The 27,840-nt window shown below is 46.5% G+C and overlaps 1 protein-coding gene across 1 annotated transcript in view; it reads right to left on the bottom strand.

The window, feature by feature from the left end:
* Positions 1-27,840, bottom strand: part of DCHS2 (dachsous cadherin-related 2) — a 272,583-nt gene that overhangs the window by 166,623 nt on the left and 78,120 nt on the right. The window contains exon 2 of the mRNA XM_069976220.1: positions 4,112-4,303. Within this exon, the coding sequence (XP_069832321.1) occupies positions 4,112-4,303 (192 nt within the window). The remainder of the gene's footprint in view (positions 1-4,111; positions 4,304-27,840) is intronic.

Raw genomic sequence — 27,840 nt, forward strand, 5'->3', positions numbered from 1 at the left:
TAGCAGCACATGAAAGTAATATATAGCAGCACATGGGAGTATTATATAGCTGTATATGGGAGTATTATATAGCAGCACATGGGAGTATTATATAGCAGCACATGGGAGTATTACACTCAGCGGCCACTTTATTAGGTACACCATGCTAGTAACAGGTCGGACCCCCTTTTGCCCTCAGAACTGCCCCAATTCTTGGTGGCATAGATACAACAAGGTGCTGGAAGCTTCCTCAGAGATTTTGGTCCATAGTGACATGATGACATCACACAGTTGCCGCAGATTTGTCGGCTGCACATCCATGATGCCAATCTCCCGTTCCACCACATCCCAAAGATGCTCTATTGGACTGAGATCTGGTGACTGTGGAGGCCATTGGAGTACAGTGACCTCATTGTCATGTTCAAGAAACCAGTCTGAGATGATTCTAGCTTTATGACATGGCGCATTATCCTACTGAAAGTCGCCATCAGATGTTGGGTCCATTGTGGTCATAAAGGGATGGACATGGTCAGCAACAATACTCAGGTAGGCTGTGGCGTTGCAACCATGCTCAATTGGTACCAAGGGGCCCAAAGAGTGCCAAGAAAATATTCCCCACACCATGACACCACCCCCACCAGCCTGAACCGTTGATACAAGGCAGGATGGATCCATGCTTTCATGTTGTTGGCGCCAAATTCTGACCCTACCATCCGAATGTCGCAGCCGAAATCGAGACTCATCAGACCAGGCAACGTTTTTCTAATCTTCTACTGTCCAATTTCGATGAGCTTGTGCAAATTGTATCCTCAGTTTCCTGTTCTTAGCTGAGCGGAGTGGCCCCCGGTGTGGTCTTCTGCTGCTGTAGCCCATCTGCCTCAGAGTTGGCCGTACTGTGCGATCAGAGACGCTCTTCTGCCTACCTTGGCTGTAACGGTTGGCTATTTGAGTCACTGTTGCCTTTCTATCAGCTGGAACCAGTCTGCCCATTCTCCTCTGACCTCTGGCATCAACAAGGCATTTCCGCCCACAGAACGGCCGCTCACTGGATGGTTTTTCTTTTTCGGACCATTCTCTGTAAACCCTAGAGATGGTTGTGCGTGAAAATCCCAGTAGATCAGCAGTTTCTGAAATACTCAGACCAGCCCTTCTAGCACCAACAACCATGCCTCAAAGGCCTCAAATCCCCTTTCTTCCCCATACTGATGCTCGGTTTGAACTGCAGGAGATTGTCTTGACCATGTCTACATGCCTAAATGCACTGAGTTGCCGCCATGTGATTGGCTGATTAGAAATTAAGTGGTAACGTGCAGTTGGACAGGTGTACCTAATAAAGTGGCCGGTGAGTGTAGATTAGTGTATATGGGAGTATTATATAGCTGTATATGGGAGTATTATATAGCAGCACATGGGAGTATTATATAGCTGTATATGGGAGTATTATATAGCTGTATATGGGAGTATTATATAGCTGTATATGGGAGTATTATATAGCTGTATATGGGAGTATTATATAGCTGTATATGGGAGTATTATATAGCAGCACATGGGAGTATTATATAGCTGTATATGGGAGTATTATATAGCTGTATATGGGAGTATTATATAGCTGTATATGGGAGTATTATATAGCAGCACATGGGAGTATTATATAGCTGTATATGGGAGTATTATATAGCTGTATATGGGAGTATTATATAGCTGTATATGGGAGTATTATATAGCAGCACATGGGAGTATTATATAGCTGTATATGGGAGTATTATATAGCAGCATATGGGAGTATTATATAGCTGTATATGGGAGTATTATATAGCTGTATATGGGAGTATTATATAGCTGTATATGGGAGTATTATATAGCTGTATATGGGAGTATTATATAGCTGTATATGGGAGTATTATATAGCTGCACATGGGAGTATTATATAGCTGTATATGGGAGTATTATACGTCCTCTGATCTGTGCGTTTGCTTATATAAATGCAATAATCACCATAGTTGTTATAGACCAGGGGGGAGGAACCTTCTTCTGCTAACGGCCATTTGGATATTATGGCATCACAGACCTGATAGCCTAGAACTCTGTGCAGAAGCTGATAAACGCCAAGAAAGGTTGGTGCTCACTGACCCTGACCCTGCACTGACCCTGACCCTGCACTGACCTGACCCTGACCTGACCCTGCACTGACCCTGACCCTGACCTGACCCTGCACTGACCTGACCCTGACCTGACTCTTCTGTGGGTCACTATGATCACAGTAATTTATATCATTTTACTTTGTTTTTATTTCTTTTAAACATTAAACATTTAAACGTTAAACATTTTTATAAATATGAAGGGTAATTGTGCCGCCATTGCAGCTACTGGACACCATGACCAGAACTCCCCTCCCCCCCCCCAATGCCATACAGAAGAGTGGGGACTGTAATCCATATGAGACTGTGCGAGAGGCGCCCCCAGGGGTCATGTACTTACTGTACCCCCAGCTTCTCTCCCCTGACACCATCTTATTATAGACCCCCAGCCTCTCCCCCCCCCCCCCCCCCCGTATACGGAGACACCATCTTATTATAGACCCCCAGCTTCTCTCCCCCCCCCCCTGTATACGGAGACACCATCTTATTATAGACCCCCAGCTTCTCTCCCCCCCCCCCCCCCCCGTATATGGAGACACCATCTTATTATAGACCCCCAGCTTCTCTCCCCCCCCCCCCCGTATACGGAGACACCATCTTATTATGGACCCCCAGCTTCTCTCCCCCCCCCCCCCCGTATATGGAGACACCATCTTATTATAGACCCCCAGCTTCTCTCCCCCCCCCCCCTGTATACGGAGACACCATCTTATTATAGACCCCCAGCTTCTCTCCCCCCCCCCCTGTATACGGAGACACCATCTTATTATAGACCTCAAGCCGCTCCGTCACTATAGACCCCCCAGCCGCTCCATCACTATAGACCCCCAGCTTCTCTCCCCCCCCCCTGTATACGGAGACACCATCTTATTATAGACCCCCAGCTTCTCTCCCCCCCCCTGTATACGGAGACACCATCTTATTATAGACCTCAAGCCGCTCCGTCACTATAGACCCCCCAGCCGCTCCATCACTATAGACCCCCAGCTTCTCTCCCCCCCCCCTGTATACGGAGACACCATCTTATTATAGACCCCCAGCTTCTCTCCCCCCCCCTGTATACGGAGACACCATCTTATTATAGACCCCCAGCTTCTCTCCCCCCCCCCTGTATACGGAGACACCATCTTATTACAGACCCCCAGCTTCTCTCCCCCCCCCCCCCCCCCGTATACGGAGACACCATCTTATTATAGACCCCCAGCTTCTTCCCCCCCCCCCCCCCCCCGTATACGGAGACACCATCTTATTACAGACCCCCAGCTTCTCTCCCCCCCCCCCCCCCCGTATACGGAGACACCATCTTATTATAGACCCCCAGCTTCTCTCCCCCCCCCCCCCCCGTATACGGAGACACCATCTTATTATAGACCCCCAGCTTCTCTCCCCCCCCCCCTGTATACGGAGACACCATCTTATTATAGACCCCCAGCCGCTCCGTCACTATAGACCCCCAGCTTCTCTCCCCCCCCCCCCCCGTATACGGAGACACCATCTTATTATAGACCCCCAGCTTCTCCCCCCCCCCCCCTGTATACGGAGACACCATCTTATTATAGACCCCCCGCCGCTCCGTCACTATAGACCCCCAGCTTCTCTCCCCCCCCCCCTGTATACGGAGACACCATCTTATTATAGACCCCCAGCTTCTCCCCCCCCCCCTTGTATACGGAGACACCATCTTATTATAGACCCCCAGCTTCTCTCCCCCCCCCCCGTATACGGAGACACCATCTTATTATAGACCCCCAGCTTCTCTCCCCCCCCCCCCCTGTATATGGAGACACCATCTTATTATGGACCCCCAGCTTCTCCCCCCCCCCTGTATACGGAGACACCATCTTATTAAGGACACAGGTTACGGGGCTCTCATCCGTCTTGGATATCTATCTTCTGTATTGATCAGATGTTATAGATTTGGGATCACCAGTATCTGACTGCGGCTCCAGAAGATGCGATTTGTCCTGAAGAAACAATGAGGACGCAGGACTCACCCCGTCTTGGGCTTTTACAATCAGGTCGTAACTCCGGCGCTCCGCTTCTCTATCGATATCCTGCGATATACAAACACGTCCGGAATCTTCATCAATCCAGAATTTCTGAGAGTCCTTCGTGTTGTGGAGCCGATCGTACAAGGTGTAATGGATTTCTCCGAAGGACGTGGAGTCGGCGTCCGTGGCCTGCACCTGCAATACACAGAGAGAGTCAGGAGCAGCTCACTTATATATGATGTAAGGAAGAACCCCGACCCTCTCTAACAGGCTGCCAATCACTCTAATACAGGGACGAGGGAGCTGCCGGGGGCCCTGGGGCCCATATAGAGACGGGGGACCTGCTGCAGGACGTGCACTGGGGCTGAGGAGCTGGACGTTATATAATAACAGATTATATTCCAGGAACATTCAGAAGTCGGACTTTAAAACGAATGACCGGCCGCTCAGTCACTATAGACCCCCAGCCGCTCCGTCACTATAGACCCCCAGCCGCTCTGTCACTATAGACCCCCAGCCGCTCTGTCACTATAGACCCCCAGCCGCTCCGTCACTATAGACCCCCAGCCGCTCCGTCACTATAGACCCCCAGCCGCTCCGTCACTATAGACCCCCAGCTTCTCCCCCCCCCCCCTTGTATACGGAGACACCATCTTATTATAGACCCCCAGCTTCTCCCCCCCCCCCCCCATGTATACGGAGACACCATCTTATTATGGACCCCCAGCTTCTCCCCTCCCCCCTTGTATACGGAGACACCATCTTATTATAGACCCCCAGCTTCTCCCCCCCCCTTGTATACGGAGACACCATCTTATTATGGACCCCCCAGCTTCTCCCCTCCCCCCCTTGTATACGGAGACACCATCTTATTATAGACCCCCAGCCGCTCCGTCACTATAGACCCCCAGCTTCTCCCCCCCCCCCTGTATACGGAGACACCATCTTATTATAGACTCCCAGCTTCTCCGTCACTTTATTTTCTTTACATGACCCGATCCCAAAAAATAGGACGGCGCCATAGTGATCCCCACCCCACCCCAATAAAAGCGTTCTACCTGATGGTCCATCCCGCTACTAATATTAGGGTATTAAGGTCTTTGACCCTCCCTTATTATATAACACAGGACTATGTCTCCCGCCTGACACTTATAAGCTCCTTCTTATCCATCTTCTGCATCATAATCCTCATCCTTTAAACACATTAAGGTGATCCCAGGCGTCTGTAACACTGAACACACATAATAAAGAAAGCAGAAAGCTGGTGATAACATGTTGTAAAGAGAGCGAGTGCCGATAACATTAGATAAGGGGAGCGAGTGCCGATAACATTATATAAGGGGAGCGAGTGCCGATTACATTATATACGGAGAGTGAGTGCCAATAACATTATATAAGGAGAGCGAGTGCCGATAACATTATATAAGGGGAGCGAGTGCCGATAACATTATATACGGAGAGTGAGTGACGATAACATTATATAAGGGGAGCGAGTGCCGATAACATGATATAAGGGGAGCGAGTGCCGATAACATGATATAAGGAGTGCGAGTGCCGATAACATTATATAAGGAGAGCGAGTGCCGATAACATTATATAAGGAGAGTGAGTGCCGATAACATTATATAAGGGGAGCGAGTGCCGATAACATTATATACGGAGAGTGAGTGACGATAACATTATATAAGGGGAGCGAGTGCCGATAACATGATATAAGGGGAGCGAGTGCCGATAACATTATATAAGGGGAGCGAGTGCCGATGACATTATATACGGAGAGTGAGTGCCAATAACATTATATAAGGAGAGCGAGTGCCAATAACATTATATAAGGAGAGCGACTGCCGATAACATTATATAACGGGAGCGAGTGCCGATAACATGATATAAGGGGAGCGAGTGCCGATAACATTATATAAGGGGAGTGAGTGCCGATAACATTATATAAGGAGAGTGAGTGCCGATAACATGATATTAGGAGAGCGAGTGCCGATAACATTATATAAGGGGAGCGAGTGCCGATAACATTATATAAGGAAAGTGAGTGCCAATAACATTATATAAGGAGAGCGAGTGCCGATAACATGATATAAGGGGAGCGAGTGCCGATAACATTATATAAGGAGAGTGAGTGCCGATAACATGATATAAGGAGAGTGAGTGCCGATAACATGATATAAGGGGAGCGAGTGCCGATAACATTATATAAGGAGAGTGAGTGCCGATAACATGATATTAGGAGAGCGAGTGCCGATAACATTATATAAGGGGAGCGAGTGCCGATAACATTATATAAGGAGAGCGAGTGCCGATAACATTATATAAGGGGAGCGAGTGCCGATAACATTATATAAGGGGAGCGAGTGCCGATAACATGATATAAGGGGAGCGAGTGCCGATAACATTATATAAGGAGAGCGAGTGCCGATAACATGATATAAGGAGAGTGAGTGCCGATAACATGATATAAGGGGAGCGAGTGCCGATAACATTATATAAGGGGAGCGAGTGCCGATAACATGATATAAGGAGAGTGAGTGCCGATAACATTATATAAGGGGAGCGAGTGCCGATAACATTATATAAGGAGAGTGAGTGCCAATAACATTATATAAGGAGAGTAAATAGACCACCCACTGTGTATAACCCTCGCACTGTATATAACTCCCGCACTGTGTATAACCCCTGCACTGTGTATAACCCCCGCACTGTGTATAACCCCCTCACAGATCTCCTACCGTATAGTAAGCAGGGACCGATGTTCGGCCACACCACACATCACCATAGGCTGCCAAAAACTTGGCCTTTTATCCACTCTCAGCGACAACCATGGCCCCCACCAGCCCTAGCAGATTCCTACAACCATGAAGGCCGCAGGACGTACAAGTCCCGTTCTGTCCACGTCCCGCTCTGTCTCACTCTGATCACTCTGTATCACCCCCTGTAAGTCACTGGATGTAACTGCACTCTGTTATAGGGTTGTACTTATGGTAAGCATTGTGTGGCGGTATTATGTAATGGTATCATTGATGATAACTTCCTGATTTGTTCAGAGCAGTTTTCATGTAATATGTAATCACTGTATGGTGGTAGGAGGGTAATAAGAGAACTACCAGGGCATTATACTGTGTGGGGAGCATCGATTCTGATAACGCTGGGTTTAAAGGGCGAGTACTAAAATGCTCGGGTGCTCGTTACTCGCACCGAATATCTCCTGATACTCGAGTGCTCGTTTCGAGTAACGAACCCTATTGAAGTCAATGGGAGACTCGAGCATTTTTTGAGGGGACTCAAGTTCGGTAGAGGGAAGGTCGTGTGAAAATCTGTCAACCTCAGAAATTGATGGAAACACAAAGCGGAAATGGACAGGAAACAGCAGGGGCAGCATGTATGCATGCCTCTGAGGCTGCCTAATGGCACCATTATGCCAAATTATGGGCAACAGTCTGGTTAAAACAGAGGTAGGCATAGGGACCACCCAAAAACTCAGCCTGACACAGCATGGCATTGAGAACACAGGGAACCATTAAAACAGAGGGAGCATATCATGAACCACCCAAAAATTCAGCCTGACACAGCATAGCAGTGAGGACAGAGTGAACAAGGTAGAAGCGGTACCAGTCAGCCTTCCAAAAATTATACCAGACCTAGCATGGCAGTGAGCTAACAGAGAACCATTAAAAGTGAGTGAGGAAGAAAGTGAGCCTCCCCAAAATTAGGCCAAACACTGCATGGCATTGAGCACACAGAGAACTACCGGGATCAGCAGTAGCCAATATGGAGGCCAGTTAGGAGCAACAGTAACCAACATGGAGGCCAGGCATGAGCAACAGTAACCAACATGGAGGCCAGGCAGGAGCAACAGTAACCAATATGGAGGGCAGGCAGGAGCAACAGTAACCAATATGGAGGCCAGGCAGGATCACCAGTAGCCAACATGGAGGCAAGGGCAGGCACCACAGTAGTCAGCAGTAGTCAACATGGATGCCAGTAAAGGCCCAGCAATAGTCAACATGGATGCCAGTTAAGGCCCAGCAAAAAGGAAGCAAGGGCAGGCAAACCTAGTGAGGCTCCCCAAAACTAGGCCAGACACTGCAGGGCCTTGAACACACAGAGAACCATTACAAGTGAGTGAGGAAGCTAGTGAGCCCAACTGAAAAATGGAGTGAGTCAAGGGGCTGGGATATGTAGTGGACATGAACCCGGGTGCTGACAGCTAACTGGCTAGGCCAGCTGTCAGTCACCATCAAGGGTACACTTGATGCCTCTTGACCGGGGGTGGTGAGGCCCTGACCACGGCTAGACAAAAAATAAATAAATAAATAAATAAATAAATAAATAAAACAGCTGGCTGGTTGGTGGGGGCGCGATCGGCGGGCCCCCGGCAACCAGTCCAGCTCCTCTGCAGACGTAGTGTGACGTCAGAGCATGGCAGTGAGGACACAGAGAACAATACAGTCTGCTTAAGAGGCCACGGAATTTGATCAAATACACTTTCAATCCTTTAAAGAGTCTCTAAGAGACGGCATGTGCGGTAACCTGTGTATTAAAAAGACCTGGTCAATCCTGCCTTCAAAAACGGCTACAACATCCAAGGAAGGTAGAGGGTGCTGTTCAGCAGTCTGAGCACCACCTGTTGGCGCTTACCCACGGCAGTGCTGCTGCACCTAAAACTAAAATAGCCGTATTATGGCTAGATTTAGCCTCACCCCCTCATGCAGTTGTGCGTGATAGGCATCTCTTTGGAGGTAGGAAGGACGAAGAACAACAATACATTCTTCTTAAGAGGCCCCGAGCTAAAAAATGAAAGGACGGCAGAGAACCCCCCCAAGTTGACATCCACAGATTATATGATACGAAATGGACAACACAAGGATGCTAAATTAGGATCCACCATTATCACTGTCCGTTCCTTTGAACGGTGACGTGTATCTTGGAGATACAATAGATGACCAGACAGCCCTGCAAAATTGCACTTGAATTGAAGTCGATTTGATTTTAAAATTTAAATTGAAGGTTAGAAAATAAAAAACATAAAGTGGCCATTACCGGCCTTTAGATGAGGCAGGCGGGGAACCTCCCAAAAATTAGGCCTGACACAGTAGAGTAAGAGTAAAAAAAAAAAAAAAAAAAGGTGTCTGGTTGGCGGGGGTCCGATCGGCGGGCCCCCGGCAACCAGTGCCGCTCCTCCGTAGACGTAGTGTGACGTCAGAGCATGGCAGTGAGGACACAGAGAACAACGAGGCAAGGGCAGGCACACCAGTAGTCTACATGGAAGCATCCTCTCCTCTCTGTTTTATATTCATTCATTTTATTGATTAATTGATTTGAGACTTTAATGTGTAACCAAAAAACTGCAAAAAAAAAAACTTATGTGCAACAAAGCGGCAAGTCACGTGAGCAGAATCCCCGGAGCGTCCTCGATGTCTGCATGGAGACCTGGTATATTCATACTGCAGATAATGTTATACATCCCGCATGGCAGATAGTAACAACGTCCCATTAACAGCCGCCTCTCCCATTCCTGAGAGCAGGAAACACATTGCAGATGGGAAATGTTTGTTGTCCGGTCAGGATTGCGCCTTTGTGCTCGTCAGTTCAGGCCGTGCGGCGGAGAAGGCGCTAATTCCTGAACCTGGTCTGAACAGGGACCTGTCTTGCTCAGCGTCCCCCCCCCCCGCTTCAGAGTTCAGAGTTCTGGCAGTGAAGGAGTTACTCTGCTGCTCAGGATTCCTTCAGCTATTACTCTTACAGCTCCTACTCTGCTACCTGTCTATGAATTGACCTTTGGCTTTAACCTTTCTGCTTGATTACTTGACCCTTCCTTTGCCTGACGTTTTTGTACTTTTGCTGTCCGGGTCAGCACCCGGACTTCGCTTTGTGTAACACCTGTTTCAGAGCAAGGACCGTCTTTGTGGTTGTCCGCAGCCGCCAAGTGCTGACCGAGGCAAGTAGGCAGGGACAGTGGACAGGAATAGTCAGGGCTCACTGTCTGTGTGTGTGTTTAGTGCGACTGGTTCTAACGTGTCCATTCAGCGGTTAAAAGCTTATTAAATATTAGTACAAGTCATTAGGGTCTTGAGAGGTTGTGGGAAGAGGGGACGGGCTCCGGTTGGCCGCGTAATTTCCGGTCTAAAGAGAGAGAAATGCCGCAACGTTTCCAAGATGTCAGGGTCGTTCTCCTATATAATAGTTATTGTTGATGATAACTTTAAAAAGTTTAAAAAGGTGGGAGAGAACCCATCGAAACGCGTCACCGCAGAAACTATGAATAAACCTGCGCTGTAAGGATATTCTGCAGGGATCCGGAGTCGTAGCTTCTGCATCTATAAAGCCACCAGGAGGCGGTAAGGAGCCCCCCCCAGTGTAGTGGGGTATATAGTGTAACCACATGGTGACCCTTGTGCTCAGTCCGGAGGGTAGTAGTCGCTGAGCGCTGATACTTTCTATTCACAGAACAGAGAGGTGGTTGGGAATGAATGTGTCCCTGCAATAACCTGTACATTCCGCAGGAGATTTGTGTAAATTCCGCAGGAGATTTGTGTAAATTCCGCAGGAGATTTGTGTAAATTCTGAAACTACATGAGATTTTCACATAATTCCTAATAGTGCGTTTACACACACTGATTTATCTGACAGATCATTGGAGCCAAAGCCAGGAATGGATTTAAATAGAGGAGAAATCTCAGTCTTTCCTTTATGACCTGTTCCCTGTTTATGGTCTGTTCCTGGCTTTGGCTTCAAAAATCTGTCAGATAAATCTGTCTGTGTAAAGGCTCCATTAGAGACAAAAATATTATACTTGGTAATTTATTAACTGAGGAAAAATAACCCGTTCCGCAATTGTGGTTTCTCTCATCGTTGAGGTTTACCATATTATAAGTGAATTCAATTATAAGTTAATAGAACAAATAATGAGATATAATATGATGAGAAGAAATAAGACTGTACACACGGAATGTGTGGGGACGTGTGCAGGGATGTCTACAAGGGGCGTGTGCAGGGACGTCTACAAGGGGCGTGTGCAGGGGGTGTATACAGAGGTGTGTGCAGGGATGTCTACAAGGGGCGTGTGCAAAGACGTCTACAAGGGGCGTGTACAGGGTGTGTGTGCAGGGGGCATGTGCAGGGGGGTGCAGAGGCTTGTATGGCTGCTGGCCAATCAGCATTCATCTTCACTGGGCAGCCTGGGTCGGCATGTGGTATAATGTATAGTAACTGTATAACCCTGATAACACAGCAGCTGGATATGTGATATATAAGTTACTGTAGAGTATAGCAGCATGTGGTATATAATGTATAGTAACTGTATAACCCTGATAACACAGCAGCTGGATATGTGATATATAAGTTACTGTACAGTATAGCAGCATGTGGTATAATGTATAGTAACTGTATAACCCTGATAACACTGCAGCTGGATATGTGATATATGTTACTTTACAGTATAGCAGCATGTGGTGTATAATGTATAGTAACTGTATAACCCTGATAACACAGCAGCTGGATATGTGATATATAAGTTACTGTACAGTATAGCAGCATGTGGTATATAATGTATAGTAACTGTATAACCCTGATAACACAGCAGCTGGATATGTGATATATAAGTTACTGTAGAGTATAGCAGCATGTGGTATATAATGTATAGTAACTATATAACCCTGATAACACAGCAGCAGCTGGATATGTGATATATAAGTTACTGTACAGTATAGCAGCATGTGGTATATAATGTATAGTAACTGTATAACCCTGATAACACAGCAGCTGGATATGTGATATATAAGTTACTGTGCAGTATAGCAGCATGTGGTATAATGTATAGTAACTGTATAACCCTGATAACACAGCAGCTGGATATGTGATATATAAGTTACTGTACAGTATAGCAGCATGTGGTATATAATGTATAGTAACTGTATAACCCTGATAACACAGCAGCTGGATATGTGATATATAAGTTACTGTACAGTATAGCAGCATGTGGTATATAATGTATAGTAACTGTATAACCCTGATAACACAGCAGCTGGATATGTGATATATAAGTTACTGTACAGTATAGCAGCATGTGGTATATAATGTATAGTAACTGTATAACCCTGATAACACTGCAGCAGCTGGATATGTGATATATAAGTTACTGTACAGTATAGCAGCATGTGGTATATAATGTATAGTAACTGTATAACTCTGATAACACAGCAGCTGGATATGTGATATATAAGTTACTGTACAGTATAGCAGCATGTGGTGTATAATGTATAGTAACTGTATAACCCTGATAACACTGCAGCTGGATATGTGATATATAAGTTACTGTACAGTATAGCAGCATGTGGTATATAATGTATAGTAACTGTATAACCCTGATAACACAGCAGCTAGATATGTGATATATAAGCTACTGTACAGTATAGCAATCAGCATGTGGTATATAATGTATAGTAACTGTATAACCCTGATAACACTGCAGCTGGATATGTGATATATAAGTTACTGTACAGTATAGCAGCATGTGGTATATAATGTATAGTAACTGTATAACCCTGATAACACTGCAGCTGGATATGTGATATATAAGTTACTGTACAGTATAGCAGCATGTGGTATATAATGTATAGTAACTGTATAACCCTGATAACACAACAGCTGGATATGTGATATACAAGTTACTGTACAGTATAGCAGCATGTGGTATAAAATGTATAGTAACTGTATAACCCTGATAACACAGCAGCAGCTGATAAAGGATGGAGCTGCAGATCCCCATAATGCAGTAGCATAGTACAACAGGCTAGAATAGAGAAGCAGAGCTGCTGTCAGAGGTCTGTGTGGTCACATGACAGCTATGGGGAAGGGGGGTGTTCAGCATGGACCAATCAGGAAGTGACAATCACAGAGCTGTGCAGGAAGACAGTGACAGAAACTTTTCTATACAGCAGTGTGTATAGCTGAGTGTAAGTGCAGGCCCATTATAGCAGCAGTGTGTATAGCTGAGTGTAAGTGCAGGCCCATTATAGCAGCAGTGTGTATAGCTGAGTGTAAGTGCAGGCCTATTATAGCAGCAGTGTGTATAGCTGAGTGTAAGTGCAGGCCCATTATAGCAGCAGTGTGTATAGCTGAGTGTAAGTGCAGGCCCATTATAGCAGCAGTGTGTATAGCTGAGTGTAAGTGCAGGCACATTATAGCAGTAATGGAGAGAATGGGAAACACAAGGGCGGACAGAGACTGCAGGGAGCAGGAAGAAATGAGCAGGGTATAGGGTGAGCACAGTATAGCAGCGGTCTGTGTCCGGCGAGAGAGGGGTTACAGCTATGGAAAGATTACCCCCCACAGTCCTGTCCACTGATGTAAGCCCCAGCCTGAAGTGGATCTGCTATGATTTGGAAGGTGAGGGAGACTGAGTACAGTGCTGTAGACCACTAGGTGTGACACTGTCACATAATAAGTCAGGGGACTCGTCACCCTTTACCTGTGACCTATAGCTGTCACTCATGTACATAGGTCCCATGGTATAATGAATGTATACCGCAAGAAGAAGGTTTTTGTTTTACTGGATCAATGAAATAGTATAAAAGTTATTCTATTCAAAAGTCAATCTATTTTCTCTATCCAGCTCGGTTTCAAATCAGTGTGGGGGCTATCTTGATAATGGAGAGTAACAAAACCCTTACACTGCTCAGTACTGCTCTATAATGTCCTCTGTGTTACTGCTGCTTCTGAGGGTGCACTCAGGGCCGTTTCTGCTATGTGGCAAAATGAGCTTTCTGCCTCAGGCGGCAGATTCTTTGCTCCACCAGGGGGCGGCACAATCACTTTGTTAGCGTAGGGACAGGGAAACACAAGGACAGGTGAGCCCTGAAGCTGGCACCCGCCCCGCTGTCCCTACCTGCCTGCCTCAGAAGCTCTAATAGCGACGGACAACTGGACGGCCGTCCCTGATCTCACTGAGTGGAAGACAGAACAAAACAAGACAATACACAACACAATAAAGGAAAAGTCAGGAGTCCAAGTTATAACCAACCGAGCAGCAAAGTACAAAATCGTGTCCAGAGGGGAAGTCAAAGGGTTAATAGCCGAAGTCAGGTAACCAGAGAATAAATGCAGGAAACGCGAGGTCACGTGAGCTAGGAGCTAGATACTATCACGGCGCTGACTCTGGGCAGAATGGAAATACTTATAGGACCTGGAGTCCCAGCCCAGATACTGACAGCCGCCAGTCCAATCACCATGGAGGGAGAGCACACCTGCCACTGCTACAACATGGAGCAGCAGAGCTGAGTATAGCAAAAAACATGAAAGGGTTCAAGTAGCTATGGACGCCGAGCCGAGGGCATGGCCCGAGTCCTAACACACTTACTTTCTGGTTATCTTTCCACTTACATCCGGTCTGCAGGCACAGCACCAGGCACCCCTGCCTCCTCAGACCCCTCTGCCTCCTCCTCAGGCCCCCCTCTGTATCTCAGTGAGGGACAGCCTTATCACTGGGGGCGGACGTCTCCTAGCTGCTGTCTGTCTGTGTCGGAGCAGAGAGAAGGGGGAGGGAGGCCCAGCACCACAGCAGCAGAGCCGACACGGCACCACAGCAGCAGAGCCGACACGGCACCACAGCAGCAGAGCCGACACGGCACCACAGCAGCAGAGCCGACACAGCACCACAGCAGCAGAGCCGACACAGCACCACAGCAGCAGAGCCGACACATCACCACAGCAGCAGAGCCGACACAGCAGCAGAGCCGACACAGCAGCAGAGCCGACACAGCACCACAGCAGCAGAGCCGACACAGCACCACAGCAGCAGAGCCGACACAGCACCACAGCAGCAGAGCCGACACAGCAGGTATGACTGGAAGCTGTGTGTGCCCCGTCCCCTCCCATACAGCCTCATCTCCTGACCCCTTCACTGCTGCTGGCCTGGGATGTGATATCTGCTGGAGGAGACAGACACAGGAGGTTAGTGTGTGTGAGTGTGTATATATATATATATATATTTTGTAAGAAGGCGCATGGCACCATCATAGATGGCAGATAGGCAATAGGCCACTGGCACATGTTTAAAATGTAGTATAGCTGCAATGCGGTTTAGTCCGGGACGTTTTTTCATGGGAGCCAAAGAGGGTGGGTGGCTGCTCCCACACTCCAGGCCCAGGTTTTGGCCTATGTAAGCCTGGGAGAACCAGCTGAGAGTGTGCGGCTGTGGAGAAGGAGCTCTGTGTGTGGCTTCTCTGAGGACAAAGGAGACTTCCAGGAGCTGTTTGGTGTCTGGCAGCGCCTGTCCGGGTGAGAGACCTATGTGAACCAATTGACTGTTTTGCATAACTGCGATGACTGTTTTCACGGACGCTGCTCCATACCCGGGTGTTGGCTGAAGAAAGCTGCAGGTTTTGTTTGCTGTTATGGACAATAAACCACTTTAAACCTCCTGCTGGTCTCATATCAAAAGACGGATAATGAGACTGACCCCCACAATATATATATATAATGTATGTATCTAATCTGTACAGCACATGTGCCCTGTATAAGTATGGAGGGATGTCAGTAGCTGAGCCCAGTCTATGCCCAGGGTTGCCCGCTGCTATCTGTCCCCAGTGTCTGGCATTGTGCTGTGTTATCAGCCCCCACAGCCTGTACACATAGTCACCTTACTGGGAAACCAATAGAAAACCCCTAGATGCCATAGATATAGCCGCACACTGTAATATATACCATAAGGATTAGTATATACTACTTACATTATTACTGCAGTGTAATATATACCATAAGGATTAGTATATACTACTTACATTATTACTGCTGTATACTATATACCATAAGGATTAGTATACACTACTTACATTATTACTGCAGTGTACTGTAATATATACCATAAGGATTAGTATATACTACTTACATTATTACTGCAGTGTAATATATACCATAAGGATTAGTATATACTACTTACATTATTACTGCAGTGTAATATATACCATAAGGATTAGTATATACTACTTACATTATTACTGCAGTGTACTATATACCATAAGGATTAGTATACACTACTTACATTATTACTGCAGTGTACTATATACCATAAGGATTAGTATACACTACTTACATTATTACTGCAGTGTAATATATACCATAAGGATTAGTATACACTACTTACATTATTACTGCAGTGTACTATATACCATAAGGATTAGTATACACTACTTACATTATTACTGCAGTGTAATATATACCATAAGGATTAGTATATACTACTTACATTATTACTGCAGTGTAATATATACCATAAGGATTAGTATATACTACTTACATTATTACTGCAGTGTAATATATACCATAAGGATTAGTATATACTACTTACATTATTACTGCTGTATACTATATACCATAAGGATTAGTATACACTACTTACATTATTACTGCAGTGTACTGTAATATATACCATAAGGATTAGTATATACTACTTACATTATTACTGCAGTGTAATATATACCATAAGGATTAGTATATACTACTTACATTATTACTGCAGTGTAATATATACCATAAGGATTAGTATACACTATTACATTATTACTGCAGTGTACTATATACCATAAGGATTAGTATATACTACTTACATTATTACTGCAGTGTACTGTAATATATACCATAAGGATTAGTATATACACTATTACATTATTACTGCAGTATACTATATACCATAAGGATTAGTATATACTACTTACATTATTACTGCAGTGTAATATATACCATAAGGATTAGTATATACTACTTACATTATTACTGCAGTGTACTATATACCATAAGGATTAGTATATACTACTTACATTATTACTGCAGTGTAATATATACCATAAGGATTAGTATATACTACTTACATTATTACTGCAGTGTACTATATACCATAAGGATTAGTATATACTACTTACATTATTACTGCAGTGTAATATATACCATAAGGATTAGTATATATACTACTTACATTATTACTGCAGTGTAATATATACCATAAGGATTAGTATATACTACTTACATTATTACTGCAGTGTACTATATACCATAAGGATTAGTATATACTACTTACATTATTACTGCAGTGTAATATATACCATAAGGATTAGTATATACTACTTACATTATTACTGCAGTGTAATATATACCATAAGGATTAGTATATACTACTTACATTATTACTGCTGTATACTATATACCATAAGGATTAGTATATACTACTTACATTATTACTGCAGTGTACTGTAATATATACCATAAGGATTAGTATACACTACTTACATTATTACTGCAGTGTAATATATACCATAAGGATTAGTATATACTACTTACATTATTACTGCAGTGTAATATATACCATAAGGATTAGTATATACTACTTACATTATTACTGCAGTGTACTGTACTATATACCATAAGGATTAGTATACACTACTTACATTATTACTGCTGTATACTATATACCATAAGGATTAGTATATACTACTTACATTATTACTGCAGTGTAATATATACCATAAGGATTAGTATACACTACTTACATTATTACTGCAGTGTACTGTAATATATACCATAAGGATTAGTATATACTACTTACATTATTACTGCAGTGTACTGTAATATATACCATAAGGATTAGTATATACTACTTACATTATTACTGCAGTGTAATATATACCATAAGGATTAGTATATACTACTTACATTATTACTGCAGTGTACTGTAATATATACCATAAGGATTAGTATACACTACTTACATTATTACTGCAGTATACTATATACCATAAGGATTAGTATATACTACTTACATTATTACTGCAGTGTAATATATACCATAAGGATTAGTATATACTACTTACATTATTACTGCAGTGTAATATATACCATAAGGATTAGTATATACACTACTTACATTATTACTGCAGTGTAATATATACCATAAGGATTAGTATATACTACTTACATTATTACTGCAGTGTAATATATACCATAAGGATTAGTATATACTACTTACATTATTACTGCAGTGTACTATATACCATAAGGATTAGTATATACTACTTACATTATTACTGCAGTGTAATATATACCATAAGGATTAGTATATACTACTTACATTATTACTGCAGTGTACTGTATACCATAAGGATTAGTATATACTACTTACATTATTACTGCAGTGTAATATATACCATAAGGATTAGTATATACTACTTACATTATTACTGCTGTATACTATATACCATAAGGATTAGTATATTACTGCAGTATACAGCTTCCACCTGGTCCCAGTGACTATTCATATTCTCCAGCTCAGTTCTTTGGCCGGACGGCGGATTGAGCCTGAGAATATCATAGAGTCAATGGGACAGATGGAACTTCCAGCATAGTCCGCCACACGGCCGCCATTTGAAATTTTTGAGCGTATTCCATAGTGTGAACATACCCTGAGACTATAGAAAGTATATATATCTATAGAAATATCTAAACTAAACAAAAACGACATTACTTCTCTGCACGGTGAACGCCATAGAGAATATATCTGTGCAATGTATTCATTATTGGTATATATGTGCTGTATATTGCTTCTAGTATATATCTATCTATGTATATATCTGTTTATGCCGTTGGCTACATAGACAGGCGGGGAAGACAGGACAGGACAGGCGGGGAAGACAGGACAGGACAGGCGGGGAAGACAGGACAGGACAGGCGGGGAAGACAGGACAGGACAGGCGGGGAAGACAGGACAGGACAGGCGGGGAAGACAGGACAGGACAGGACAGGCGGGGAAGACAGGACAGGACAGGCGGGGAAGACAGGACAGGACAGGCGGGGAAGACAGGACAGGACAGGCGGGGAAGACAGGACAGGACAGGCGGGGAAGACAGGACAGGACAGGCGGGGAAGACAGGACAGGACAGGCGGGGAAGACAGGACAGGACAGGCGGGGAAGACAGGACAGGACAGGCGGGACAGATGGGGCGGACAAGACAGGCAGGACAGACGGGGCAGACAAGACAGGCAGGACGGACGGGACAGATGGGGCAGACAAGACAGGCAGGACGGACGGGACAGACAAGACAGGCAGGACGGACGGGACAGATGAGGCAGCATTCCCTGAAATGTTAGCAGCCAGTCCCGGAATCCTGTACACATGGAGTGTGGCCTCTTCTCCCAGATACGTGTATATTATATATAATATATTACAGCCGCACTGTGAGGTCGTAGAGACGGGTAAGAAATGGCAGAGTTATAGAGAGAAATCTCAGCGAGGAGGTCTGCAGTAACAGAGCGATCACTGTCCGTGCACATTACAGCCCCCCCCCCCCCTGTGAGAGTCATTGTCCGTCGTCCATGGTACTGCCAGGAGAAGAGCACAAAGGGGTCCGACAGTAACATCTCCTCTATCACCCGATATAGGAGGTCACCGCTGCCGTCAGAGATTGTTCCTGCCATCTGTATATAATAGGATAATGAGGCCGCCAGTAATCCATGGGAATGTGCTATATATTGTATTACAGGATGGTGCCACGTCTCATGGACCTCTAGGAGCCAATTCCTGCTTCATATCCCTATATAGATGGATTCTCCAGATACATCACATACATCTGATTATTGGGTTTATCTCCGGAGCTCCTGGATCCTTAATGGCGGCTTCTACCAATCAGATACAACGTCTCAGCGCAGTTATATGGCGAGCCAATCAGCCGCCAGCTTGTATCATTCTACAGGGGTAAAGCCCAAAACAAAAATTCATCAACAGCATATATATATATATATATATATATATATATATATATATATATATATCGGTCATTAAAAATAACTTTTATGATGTATCAGGTAAGAAGTTCGTGATCACAGTGGGTCTCCATCCCCGGCCGCTCACCACAGTCTGGCCTCAGACTATAATAATGGAGGCCCACTGTGATCAGGAACTTCTTACATATTGTCATTTTTAATGACCGCGTTACTTTCTATCGTCCATGTAACTCAATAGTGACTACACATATTGTCCAAATGAAGATTCAGAAATCCGTATAACGTAGAAAAAAACGTAACTTTTCCATAGACGCCATGCAGATGAGGACATGGAGGACGGATGACAAACCCCACGTAGTCTCCTCTATGGCCGATAAAGCTAGTATAGGTTATATTAGAGGTTTCTATGGTAATACATGATGATGATGATTGATTATTAGAGCATTGTATACCCTAGTATACCCCATATCTATCACCCTCTTGCCCTGTGAATGAACATTTACTAATCTTGCAGGACAGATTTCTTTTCACTCAAACTAAACTGTTAACAGAGCTCAGTAATGTCCACATTGTCCCTGGAAGTGTGGTGTCCCACCACGGGTGTTTTATGTTTTACACCTGTCACAAAAGTTTCTCCTCTAGGTTAAGTGGTGATGAAGGTATTTTATAATTTCACCACTAGATGTCAGTGTTATATGTATGCTTTTATGAAGAACACAGCTGAAGCTAACAAAGCTGAAGGGTTACTGTTTCTTATTTATTATGTACTTTTCATGCCCAATGGAGCTACTTCTTTCTTTCTGACCTATCCCTCTCCTTCTTTGCACACATTCTTTTCCACCACTCACAGGGGCTCTTACACATCCCTGTAGGAAGTAGTCATTTGGTGGGAGGAGGTGTAACGTCAGTTCTACCCAGATTCTCATGGTAAGAGGACATGAAGAACAGACGTCCCTGCTGTAGCCAAGCCAGGGCCTGGCTCTCCCAGGACCCTTGTCTGGGACTAGTCTTGTTCAGTCTGAGACACACGTTTATGAAGCAACCAAAGACACTCAGTTTCTCCAGTATTCCACTATAGCTACTATGCAATGCTAGACACTACCGTCCTCCTGTAGTCTCTGTCCCCCGTGACCTCCTGTAGCCTTGGTGCCCCTGTAGCCTCTGTCCCCCTGTGACCTCTGTCCCCCTGTAACCTTCTGTGACCTCCATCCTCCTGTGACCTCTGTCCCCCTGTAGCTTTCGTCCCCCTGTGGCCTCCGTCCCCCTGTAACCTCCTGTGACCTCCGTCCCCCTGTAGCCTCAGTCTCCCTGTAGCCTCTGTCCCCCTGTAGATTTCGTCCCCCTGTGGCCTCCGTCCCCCTGTAACCTCCTGTGACCTCCGTCTCCCTGTAGCCTCAGTCTCCCTGTAGCCTCAGTCTCCCTGTAGCCTTCACCCCCTGTGACCTCTGTCCCCCTGTTACCTTGTGTGACCTCCATCCTCCTCTTTGATACCACTGGGGGCACTATCGTCGTCGTCACATTCGCAGCTCTGGGGTGACTCTGGGGTGACTCTATTAGGGAACAGTCACTACCACATTTTATAAAGCCGAATCACAACCTAAGAAGGTGCCGAAACCTCCAGCAGACACGGTAATAATCCAAGAACATCGGACTATAAGCCTACAGCCTCCGGACTCTCATCCCTGGTAGACTAATCCGGTCCGGCATCATCTCATCTTATTGCACTTTAATAACCTTCTCCGCTTCCTCTATATATAGCCGCCGCAGCCTCCCACCATTTGGCCCAAATAACTGAGATACTTTCCAAGAACGTCCGACAGAGCGGACAGGATACACACTTGGATCCCGGACCTGGACGCTGCTTCTCCCCCTGCTGAAGGGCTGATAGCTGCTCCGACTCCAAGAAATATCACAATACCACAAGTAGTGAGCGTTCCGACAGAACCCAAGAATATACCGGAGAATACACCGGAGAATATACCGGAGAATACAACCGAGAATATATCGGAAAATACAACCGAGAAAATACCGGAGAATATACAGGACAATACAACCGAGAATATACCGGAAAACATACCGGAGAATATACCGGAAAACACATTGGAGAATATACCGGAGAACATACCAGAGAATATACCGGACAATACATTGGAGAATTTACCAGAGAATATACCGGGAAAATACATTGGAGAATATACCAGAGAATATACCAGAGAATATACCAGAGAATATACCAGAGAATATACCAGAGAATATACCAGAGAATATACCAGAGAATATACCAGAGAATATACCGGGAAAATACAACCGAGAAAATACCGGAGAATATACCGGAGAACATACCAGAAAACATACCGGAAAACACATTGGAGAATTTACCAGAGAATATACCGGGAAAATACAACCGAGAACATACCGGAGAATATACCGGACAATACAACCGAGAATATACCAGAAAACATACCGGAGAATATACTGGAGAACATACAGATAGAGCGGAGCATGGAGAGGAGGAGCTGGGGGGCTACAGTGTCACATACTACAGATAGAGCGGAGCATGGAGAGGAGGAGCTGGGGGGCTACAGTGTCACATACTACAGATAGAGCGGAGCATGGAGAGGAGGAGCTGGGGGGCTACAGTGTCACATACTACAGATAGAGCGGAGCATGGAGAGGAGGAGCTGGGGGGCTACAGTGTCACATACAGATAGAGCGGAGCATGGAGAGGAGGAGCTGGGGGGCTACAGTGTCACATACAGATAGAGCGGAGCATGGAGAGGAGGAGCTGGGGGGCTACAGTGTCACATACTACAGATAGAGCGGAGCATGGAGAGGAGGAGGAGCTGGGGGGCTACAGTGTCACATACTACAGAGATTAGGGCCTGGCCGTATCCCCGGCCATTACACAGATGGGGTAGGCCATACCTCCCAACTGTCCCGGATTCCGCAGGACTGTCCCGTTTTCGGGGTGTTGTCCCGCGGTCCCGGAACGGCCCCCCGTGTCCCGCAATATATGTGGCCCCACCGAAAAAAAACAATAAGCCAGTAACTCACCTGTCCGCCGGTCCCAGCAGCTCCTCTCCCGGCAGAGCGCGCACTCCCGTCATCCTCCGGGGCAGGCAGCGGGGTATACAGACACTGACTGTACCGGAAGTGACCTGCAGCCTCCATCATGAATTACTTCCGGTACAGTCAGTGTCTGTATACCCCGCTGCCCGCCCCGGAGGATGACGGGAGTGCGCGCTCTGCCGGGAGAGGAGCTGCTGGGACCGGCGGACAGGTGAGTTACTGGAGTATTGTTTTTTTCGCTGGGGCCACACAAATGGGAGGATTGGCTACTCTGTGGGGCACTATATGGGGGGATTGGCTACTATGTGGGCACTATATGGGGCATTGGATACTATGTGGGGCACTATATGGGGGCATTGGCTACTATGCGGGCACTATATGGGGCATTGGATACTATGTGGGGCACTATATGGGGGCATTGGCTACTATGTGGGGCACTATATGGGGATTGGCTACTATGTGGGGCATTGACTACTATGTGGGGCACTATATGGGGCATTGGCTACTATGTGGGCACTATATGGGGGCATTGGCTACTATGTGGGGCACTATATGGGGGCATTGAATACTATGTGGGGCACTATATGGGGGATTGGCTACTATGTGGGGCACTATATGGAGGGATTGGCTACTATGTGGGGCATATATGGGGGGCATTGGCTACTATGTGGGACACTATATGGGGGCATTGGCTACTATGTGGGGCACTTTATGGGGGCATTGGCTACTATGTGGGGCACTATATGGGGGCATTGGATACTATGTGGGGTACTATATGGGGGCATTGGATACTATGTGGGGCACTATATGGGGGCATTGGATACTATGTGGGGTACTATATGGGGGCATTGGATACTATGTGGGGCACTTTATGGGGGCATTGGCTACTATGTGGGGCACTATATGGGGGCACTGGCTACTATGTGGGGCACTATATGGGGGCATTGGATACTATGTGGGGTACTATATGGGGGCATTGGATACTATGTGGGGCACTATATGGGGGCATTGGATACTATGTGGGGCACTATATGGGGGCATTGGATACTATGTGGGGCACTATATGGGGGATTGGATACTATGTGGGGCACTATATGGGGGATTGGATACTATATAGGGCATTTTTGGGGGGATTGGATACTGTATAGGGCACTATTCAGTCAGCAGCATGTGGTGACTGTAGGGGAGTGGCTATGGAGGGTTGCTATGGGGGCGTGGCTATGGAGTTTTGCTATGGGGGCGTGGCTATGGAGGGTCGCTATGGGGGTGTGACTATGGAGCGTCGCTATGGGGGCATGGCTATGGGGACCGCGGCGCACATGTCCCTCTTTGCAAAAGTTGGGAGGTATGGGGTAGGCCGTATTCCCGGCCATTACACAGAAGGGGTAGGATGTATCCCCGGCCATTACACAGATGGGGTAGGCCGTATCCCCGGCCATTACACAGATGGGGTAGTCTGTATCCCCGGTCATTACACAGAAGGGGTAGGATGTATCCCCGGCCATTACACAGATGGGGTAGGCCGTATCCCCGTCCCTTACACAGATGGGGTAGGCCGTGTCCCCGGCCCTTACACAGATGGGGTAGGCCGTGTCCCCGGCCCTTACACAGATGGGGTAGGCCGTGTCCCCGGCCCTTACACAGATGGGGTAGGCCGTGTCCCCGGCCCTTACACAGATGGGGTAGGCCGTGTCCCCGTCCCTTACACAGATGGGATGGGCCATATCCCCGTCCCTTACACAGATGGGGTAGGATGTATCCCCGGCCCTTACACAGATGGGGTAGGCCGTGTCCCCGGCCCTTACACAGATGGGGTAGGCCGTGTCCCCGGCCCTTACACCGATGGGGTAGCGTATACTCTGCCGGGTTTCCATCGTAGAGGTTGCCTATCCTGTGAGCGGGACCTTCCTCGTGTACCAGGTGTGAGCGCTACCTGACACCACGGCACCTTCTCTGGTTACATAGTAGCAGTTTGCATTCGGTCTCCAAGCTTTTGTCCATCATTCCGCACGTCTCTGAGCACTCGCTATGAACGTCCAGCTCTTCTACGACCTACAGTTCAATCTTTTGCAGTGAGTTTCTTTGTCTCTTTTCGCTCATCGTGTTCCGTGAAGCAGAAAGTGTGAACTCAGTTCCAGAAGGAGACGGATTTTGGTTTTACAAGAACTTGGATGAACTTTCCTGATCGGCCTGAAGAACACAGATGTGCTGCGCGTTACTTCTCGGCTTCGGAAACGGTTTGTGACATTTATTAAATCGAAATGTCATCCGTACAACTTCAGGAGCGCTCCCTGGGATTTCTGCTCGCCAAAAACCAATAGTATACCCATCCTGTACGGCCAAAACCATCTCCGTCCTCCCAGCACAGGAAGTCACTCCAAGGAGTCTTAACCCTTCATCTCCTGTCTTCTCCTTTTCTCTACCGGCAGAAGACAAATATGCCCCATAAGTAATCAGGGTCTTATATACTGTATACTGTAATATATATATCGTGGCCGGGCTTAGATTTCTCACATAGGTCCTATAAGTAATCAGGTTCTTATATACTGTATAGTGTTTTATATATATATAGCATGCTGGGCTTAGATTTCTCACACATGCCCCAATAGTGATCAGGGTCTTATATACTATATACTGTATATAGCGGCCGGGCTTAGATTTCTCACCTATTTCTCCATCCTCCACCCACTATTGGGGTCTGTAATAACGGACAGGTGGCCGAGGCACAGGCGGAGCTGTATTCATACACCCAGGATATGTCTGTTGCACGGCCCCCGCCACGTCCTCAGATTGGGGGGGGGGGTATTATACCTGCCCCCCAGACACTAGTGTTTTAAAAAACATTGTCTTTTTAAATTTATTGTGACGCCCACCTCCCTGCACGTCATGTTAGTAGGTGTATTTACCTATGACGAACAGGAAGGGGCGTAGACTGACGAAGCGTGGAGACGCGAAACAGCTGTCCTGTGGAGGGTGTCTAGCGTCCACCCTGCCGCCTGCTTTTAATCTGTAATGAAGATACATCTTGCATAAATAAAGAATACAGCATGTTTATTGGTGAGTGCCCTGGCATTTTCTCTTTTTGATGACTGATATCCAGCTGCTGTGTTATCAGGGTTATACAGTTACTATACATTATACACCACATGCTGCTATAGTGTACAGTAACTTATATATCACATATCCAGCTGCTGTGTTATCAGGGTTATACAGTTACTATACATTATACACCACATGCTGCTATACTGTACAGTAACTTATATATCACATATCCAGCTGCTGTGTTATCAGGGTTATACAGTTACTATACATTATATACCACATGCTGCTATACTGTACAGTAACATATATATCACATATCCAGCTGCAGTGTTATCAGGGTTATACAGTTACTATACATTATACACCACATGCTGTTATACTGTACAGTAACATATATCACATATCCAGCTACTGCTGTGTTATCAGGGTTATACAGTTACTATACATTATATACCACATGCTGCTATACTGTACAGTAACTTATATGTCACATATCCAGCTGCTGCTGTGTTATCAGGGTTATACAGTTACTATACATTATACACCACATGCTGCTATACTGTACAGTAACTTATATGTCACATATCCAGCTGCTGTGTTATCAGGGTTATACAGTTACTATACATTATACACCACATGCTGCTATACTGTACAGTAACTTATATGTCACATATCCAGCTGCTGTGTTATACGGGTTATGCGGTTACAGGCAAAAGAAGAATCTAACCTGTCGTTATGTTTCTATAGGATGGTGGATGCCGAGCAAGAAGATATATGGAAGCATCGATAGAGAAACGTCAATGCCAGGTAACGTTACCCCGGGGCGGTCCCTGTAAGGCTGAAGGTTCCCGACTAGGCTACATGCTCTACTGCAAGGGTCAGGATTATGAAGAAGGTAAACCAGACACTTTAAGGACCAGGGAACAGGGTGCAGGACAACATCTACATAAGAACAGTAATAAAACTGACACATACATTTACATAGACCCAATGTGTCTTTTTTCCCTCTCTGAGTTTCGGCCTTCTAGCCTCCCTTCCTCCGCATCGGCCGAGGTTCCTGCACCGGCCGAGGTTCCTGCACCGGCCGAGGTTCCTGCACCGGCCGAGGTTCCTGCACCGCCCGAGGTTCCTGCACCGCCCGAGGTTCCTGCACCGCCCGAGGTTCCTCACCGGCTGAGGTTCCTCACTGGCCGAGATTCCGCACCGGCCGAGGTTCCTGCACCGGCCGAGGTTCCTGCACCGGCCGAGGTTCTGCACTGGCCGAGGTTCCTCACCGGCTGAGGTTCCTCACTGGCCGAGATTCCGCACCGGCCGAGGTTCCTGCACCGGCCGAGATTCCGCACCGGCCGAGGTTCCTGCACCGGCCGAGGTTCCTGCACCGCCCGAGGTTCCTCACCGGCTGAGGTTCCTCACTGGCCGAGATTCTGCACCAGCCGAGGTTCCTGCAACGGCTGAGGTTCCGCACTGGCCGAGGTTCCTCACCGGCTGAGGTTCCTCACTGGCCAAGATTCCGCAGCGGCTGAGGTTCCTACACCGGCTGAGGTTCCGCACCAGCCGAGGGTCCTGCACAGGTTGAGATTCCGCACCGGCCGAGGTTCCTGCACCGGCTGAGGGTCCTCACTGGCCGAGATTCCGCACCGGCCGAGGTTCCTGCACCGGCCGAGGTTCCTGCACCGGCTGAGGGTCCTGCACAGGCTGAGATTCCGCACCGGCCGAGGTTCCTGCACCGGCTGAGGGTCCTGCACAGGCTGAGATTCCGCACCGGCCGAGGTTCCTGCACCGGCCAAGGTTCCTGCACAGGCTGAGATTCCGCACCGGCTGAGGTTCCTGCACCGGCCGAGGTT

This window comes from Dendropsophus ebraccatus, chromosome 7 (assembly GCF_027789765.1).
Source record: "Dendropsophus ebraccatus isolate aDenEbr1 chromosome 7, aDenEbr1.pat, whole genome shotgun sequence".
NCBI lineage: Eukaryota > Metazoa > Chordata > Amphibia > Anura > Hylidae > Dendropsophus > Dendropsophus ebraccatus.